The 6,591-nt window shown below is 46.2% G+C and overlaps 1 protein-coding gene across 1 annotated transcript in view; it reads left to right on the top strand.

Annotated features, from left to right (window-relative positions):
- Positions 1-6,069, top strand: part of PIN1 (peptidylprolyl cis/trans isomerase, NIMA-interacting 1) — a 55,162-nt gene extending 49,093 nt beyond the window's left edge. The window contains exon 4 of the mRNA XM_053297768.1: positions 4,601-6,069. Coding sequence (XP_053153743.1) covers positions 4,601-4,710 — 110 coding nt within the window. The 3' untranslated portion in view covers positions 4,711-6,069. The remainder of the gene's footprint in view (positions 1-4,600) is intronic.
- The last annotated feature ends 522 nt before the right edge of the window (positions 6,070-6,591 follow it).

The raw sequence follows: 6,591 nt of genomic DNA on the forward strand, positions 1-6,591 counted from the left end.
CTCCCAGAGCAAATAGCTGTGGGGTCTTATGACTGGATTGGGGCTGCAAACGTATCAAAGGGTTAAAAAAAAACACCCCTTCCTTCCATTCTGCAGTCCCAATCTGAATTGCCGGAGCCCTGGGACTGCTTTTTTAAAAAGTGGGGTGGGATGATGGATATTGTGTCTAGTTTGTTCCTAAGGCTACCAAGTTGATCTTCTGTGCTTATGTTATGAACACTAGTGAATTTTGGCCCGTTGAACAACGGGCCCTAGTAACGGCTCTCCTGTCCCCCCGCTGCTATTCCCCCTCCCTCCCTCCCTCCCTCCCAGCTGACCCCCCCCATTAAGGGCCAAATTGGCCCAGCCACTTGCCCCCGCAGCTTCCGCCGCCGACCAACCGGCCGCCCACCCAGCTGCCAATACCTCCTTACCGCCGGCACACGTCCTCCGCTTGATGCGCTGATCAATTAACAGAAGGAGAGAGGTGCTCGCATGCAGAGCTCTACTCTCTTTAAAGTCTCTTCCCGAACTGGCGGTTTGGGCAGCAAGGACGCAAAGCGCCAGTTCGGGAAGAGACTTTAAAGAGAGTAGAGCTCTGCATGCAAGCACCTCTCTCCTTCTGTTAATTGATCAGCGGATCAAGCAGAGGACGTGTGCTGGCGGTAAGGAGGTATCGGCAGCTGGGTGGGCGGCCGGTTGGTCGGCGGCGGAAGCTGCGGGGGCAAGTGGCTGGGCCGATTTGGCCCTTAATGGGGGGGGGGTCAGCTGGGAGGGAGGGTCGGCGGCGTCGGCTGCGGGTGCCTTTTAAAAAATATTTAAGTGGCCTCTGCTCTGCCCCCGGCCTCCGTCTCTTTTGGCCGAGGCAGCGGCTCTGCCAGCGGCTCTGCCGCTGCCTCGCTCAGTTTACCCCGGCGCCGGTTTTCCGGCTTCTTCGGGGCGGCCGCTTCTGGCTGCCCAAGATGGCTGCCGGGTACCGGCGAGCGTGTCTCCCTTGCCCTGTTCTGGGCCTGCGCTTTGCGCAGGCGCAGAACAGGGCAGGGAGGCACGGACACACGCTTGGTGTCCGTCCACGGACGGACACCAAGCGTTTTATTAGAGAGGATAGTAATGTGTTCATTTATCAGATTATGAATGCTGGAGTTTACCAAATGGCCTGGATATTTTTCATTGAGAAATGCTGTTTTTGGCATGTAACTACATGTAGTTACTTTTGGAAAGTTCCAGGCACTTGCACATTCCTATGCATGTGTACTTGGAAGTAAGTCCCATTGTATTCCATGGGATTTGCGTCCAGCTAAGCATGCAGAGGATTGCAGCCCAAGTCTTCAGTTAAGTTACCTTGCTTAGTGCATGTGTACAAAGAAATCCATCCACTCAGTGCAAACTAATATATTTTGTTTATGGCAACCCATTAATATCCATATTTGTTCCACGTATGTGAATTACAAAATGAGAAACTTAATTACAATTAATTACAAGCTCAATAACAAAATGTGAGACAGTATAAATCACCATAAAAAGAGAGATAAATCATTAGTGAGTCGAACTTTTTTTGGCAGCAATTTAAATGGGATTGATTCAAATTGGTCTACCCTGGACCTCTGCTCTATAAACTTATCCAGTCTCCTTTTTAAAGCCATGTTATCTAGTGGTCATTGCCATGTCTTATGAATTCCTTGAGATCTGTGCTGAGTGAAATAGTAGCAGAAGAAAGCTGTAGCTTTAGGGGAAAGGGAAGAAAATTTCCCTCTACTCACCCATAACTTTGTAAACCTCCATCATGCCTGCTCCCTTACTAGTCTTTTCTCTAAACTAAAAAGACCCCAATGCTTTGCCTTTTCTTCAGAAGGAAGCTGTTCCACTGCCCTTGATAGTTTTTGAAGTCCCTTTTTGTCTTTTTTTTAGATGAGGTGTCCAACATGGTCCCACCATAGATCTATGCAAAGCCATGGCCCCAAGACCATGGCAACTTTCATGACTGAGCAAGGGCACAAATTCTTGTTTCCCTAATCCACATCCAGTGTTTAATCCACAGCATCATTCTAACTTGGGGTGTGGTATTGGGTTAGCACAATTGTATAGACCAACTGCTGATGTCTACTCTTGGGTGAGCCCACATGGAACAAATGGAGCTGGATTCAGACACTGGGGGACTGAACTGATATTCCACACTCCCATATATTGGTGTGGGGGGAGGCAAAATGTGTTCATAGTTTGAGTGCTGCCTGCCCCCAAAGCTAAAACAAAAATAGAACTCCTATTCTGTGGTATGTATCAATGTCATTTTTTTCAGTCAAGGCTTGTGGGAAATGGGCCAAAGCCATTGTGACTAATCCTGGGAGAGGAAGTGGAGAGATGCAGTCGGAAAAGTGCAGATTGATTTAAAACTTAAAATAAAACACAGAAATTCTGCCCAGTCTCCTCAGGCGCACAATGCATCTGCAATTAATATATCACCAAAATGGCGTAGGGGGGGCAGGGGGGTTTGTGGATGGAGAGCAGGGATATATTGTCGGAAATTAATCCATCATGTTGTTTTTAAGCTTTCTGCACTCATCTCCTACAGCAGTGGCTTGCAGCCTGTAGACAAGGGTCATAAACTTCCATGAGATTTACTTGGTCTTTCCAGGCTGATCCATGCCATGGCAGGCATCTCGAGGCAGCAAGTACCTGCAAAGACCATTGATGTGGAGTGCAGGAGGCAGAGCTGCCTCCTTGCTTGTTCCTCCTCGACTCCTGACTCCTGGCGCATGAGTCTCCTGTGGAGGTGGTGCCCTTTTGCAATAGTCAAGAGCCTCATTATTTTAAGCTGGGAGCTGCAGACTCGTGGACCTCCTTAAATTGGATGCATATACCATTTGTGCTCTGCTCTGCTGCCGCAGTTTCCTTTTCCCACGTGTTCCTTAGGTCTGTCTGTCCTTGCAGAACAAATCCTCTGCTTCCAGGACTGGCTGAGGAAGGAGTAGCATCTATAGAACAGGGCCATGAGTCCAGAAACTGGGTGAGAGAGAGCAGGTTGGAGGTTTGATTAGATCTGGGGCAGGCACACTGGCTTTAAGAAAAGCTTGCCAAAGGGGCAGGGCAAGGAGAAGCAGAGTTGTAAACGGAAGGTGCTGTGAGTGATAGCTGTGTCTGATGCATTCAGTAATACTGTTAATCACCCTGTCAGTAACCTATTCCTGTTTTCTTTTGCTGCTGTCTGGATGGGGGCCATTGAGACCCAGGCACCGAAAGGAGTGTCAGGCAGGCCACTAACCCCAAGACAGTTTTCCCATGGACTTTGATCAAGGGCAGTCATGGCTAGGGCCAAATCATCAGCCTGCCAGGGGAGCTAGAGCAGAATGAGTTTCCCACTCCATGTGTCCAGCAGATGTTGGATGTTGCATGTTGTCACCACTGCTTGCCACTTAGTCTACAAGGTGTTAGCTGTATGGAATGAAGAAATGTTGCATTCTGCTTGTCGGATTTCTTGTTGATATTAGGCAAGCAAAGCAGTTGTGGGATAGGTCAGCAACTGAGACCTGCTCTACACGTGCAGCAGAAAGAGATGGTAGAATGGACGGTACCACTTCTAAATGCAGGCTTGGGGGGCACATTTTTTTGCTCTTGAAAAAAAACACCTTGTAACTAGAAAAAAGCACGGCAAGAAGTGGGCTGGGCTAGAATTCTGCTTTCTACTTGTAGGGAGGTGGCTTGTGTTTTTTTGGGGGGGGGGAAACACACACACCAAAAAGTGTGTGTGGCGGTGGGGACCCTAGGGGAATGCTCAAAAGCGGAATCCGCAACCTGTTGACTGAAGTGATACAGTCCATTCGGCTACTTACTACTACTTCCTTTGTAAACTTAGTCTGACCAATGAGTAGCAAGAATGGATTAGGTGGCAAAGTAAACTGACACGTGTGGTTCAAGGATCCAGAATTCCATTGTTTTAAACTAGGAGTGCTCAATTTAGAAGCCAGAGTGTTAAAATGCACACCCTGTCTAGGTTTTTAACATTGCCTTCATGCCTCATAAATGTTTGAACTGTGCTGGAAACATACAGTGTCGCACGCTTTATTTCCTTCTGTGCAGGGGGAGGGCATTTGAGGTGGAGAAACGGAGGACTGGCATGTGCTTGGAGGAGAAAGGGGCCAGATTTTCTATCTCAGGTGATTGAAATGGTCTTTGGAGCATTAAGTGGTGACTGCAGAGAGAAAATGTTGTCTGGTGTTGTAGAATGGTACAGCTGGAGATTTGCTGAGCAAGAGCATGCAAAACACTGAGGAAGAATTGTCCTTCCTGATTATTATCCAGTTTGTCATAATGTTTGCACTCATTCTACGGGGAAAATGTAGGGGTATTTTTCCTCCATGGGATGAGCAGAGCCAAAGCAGACTCTACTTTGTGCTATAAATATTCAGAATCCCGTTCCATGGACCTCTTTATCCATGTTTTTGGTGTCTAGCTGATTGATAACTTTGCAATAAGTAACCATGTATCTGACTCTTTTCTTATGTTACTCTTGGTGTCTTGAGGAACCAGTGAGGGCCAGGTCTGCTAGCTCTTAATGTGTGTGTCCGTGGCTTGGTCCAAGATGCTCTTGAACTAACTTTTAATTGAAATCTCTTCCATCTGGCAGGTCAAATGCAAAAACCTTTTGAAGATGCCTCATTTGCGCTGAGGACTGGTGAGATGAGTGGTCCAGTATTCACAGATTCAGGGATCCATATCATCCTACGTACGGAGTGAAAGTGCCTTGGCAACACGCTTGGAAAGGAAAGGGTGGCGGGACAAAGGAACAAGAGAACCTTTTTTCCAACCCTCTGTGTGCTCTCTATCCCTGAACAAACTTCATATCTAGCTTTTTTTAATTTTTATTTTTTATATAAAAAACCTCCCCTAATTTCATATCTCAGTACCTTCCTTGGCACCTTGACACAATGTTTTTCCCCAGCTGTAGAGATGCATGGTTAGCCAAGGCTGAAAACACAATCGAAATGAAGAGACACTAGCATCTTTCATAGGGCACAGCAAGGAGGAGGTCTTAAAGAAAAAATAAATCCACAGCCGCTTGAGTTTGATATTGACGATTCCTCCAGTTCAGGAGACAGCGTCTGTGCTACAGGGTCATACTTCAACGCTTTCATTCCACATCCAACTTATAATAGAGTTATTTATTACAGGCCTCCGCTCTGCTGATGGCAAAATGTAGCTCTTGGTGTTTTAGATAGAATGAAAATTTGTTCTGCCAGTGTCCATCTGTGTTTAGGTTAAAAAGTAATTACAACCCCCACTCCACAGCTTGGTTGCCCAGAATTCAGGGGTATTCAGTTTTCTAACTGGCCAATCACTGCTAAATTGCTCTTGGATATGTAACAAGAGCCGTCCTTCAGCATCGCCTGGCAGATTAAAGCTATTATAATTCAAAAAACATACAGAGCCGTGACAATGCATACACGGAGCCCACTGCCCACAGGGCTCTTGTGTTTACTTCCGCAGAGGGGACCTTTTATGTGTGCATGCAAAGGGATGCGTAGGTGGCCCTGCCCTCTCTGTGGAAGTGAATGGTTAAGGTCGCCTTGAACAAGAATTTAGCGTATCGGAGCACACCCAGGACTCTGGATCCAGAGGTCTGGTTTTTAACCTGCTGTTGGCTTCCAATATGCTTCGACTTAAAACTTGAAGATGCCTTTTTTAAGACAAGCAAAAGAGGTTAACTATCGGTACCCTTCCCATGCAGCTCTCCCCACCCTCAAAGTTTGTACAAGTAAAATTACCTTAGGATAAACTGTGTGTTGACCATTCCTGTGTGTGGTTCTTGATGTTGAAGTGCCATCCCAAGGGAGGGCTATTAGAGTTCCAGGTTTTTGTTTTTGTTTCCTGAAGAGGCAGGACATGATCCATTTGTGGTTTTAAAATTGTAAAGTCACTCTTTCAGTTATGCTGCATTGCTTTGTTTAGTAAAATCAATAAGATTCCCACCAAGTTAACTGCTTTGGTCGGATGCAAGCAAGCTTTGTGTGTGTATATATATATGTATAGAGAGAGTGTGTTCCAGTTCTCTTATGCAAGAAGAAATTAAAAAAAGCCCTCGCCAATGAAATACCACCAGAGTGTTGAGCTTTTTTTCTTATTGCTTGATGGTACATGTCTGTCTTTGATATTCCTTCTGAAAGCTTTCTACATAAGATGGAACTCTGTTGTGAATAGGACTTCTCAAGTTTTTAGTGCATGCCTGTATGACCTGTGACCCATCAAGTGCAATGGAGGCCCTCCCCCGTGAGCTGTGGTCTGCTAGATGCTTAACAACCCCTTCGCCCTTTTTACACCATGGAGCAGGCTGCAAAAACAGGGTTGATTGAAACTGTTGGACCACCATACCGGACTGCTGGGTTACGTTCAGCTTGATGGGTTACAAACTGTGCAGGCTGATGCTAAAATAAAAATAAAAATTGATGGGAAGAGTTCTGGTGCAAAGGAGAAGCAAAAAATTGAGTCTAAGTGTTGTCCTATGGGACTTCTCACCATAGTGTTTTGAACAGGCAAGGCTGAAGCTATCAATTGAATAAATGAGCAGTTTGTCCCACTTGTCAATGACCAACTCACTGGAGAATGAAAGGTAAGAGGGCC

Source organism: Hemicordylus capensis, chromosome 2 (assembly GCF_027244095.1).
Source record: "Hemicordylus capensis ecotype Gifberg chromosome 2, rHemCap1.1.pri, whole genome shotgun sequence".
Lineage (NCBI taxonomy): Eukaryota > Metazoa > Chordata > Lepidosauria > Squamata > Cordylidae > Hemicordylus > Hemicordylus capensis.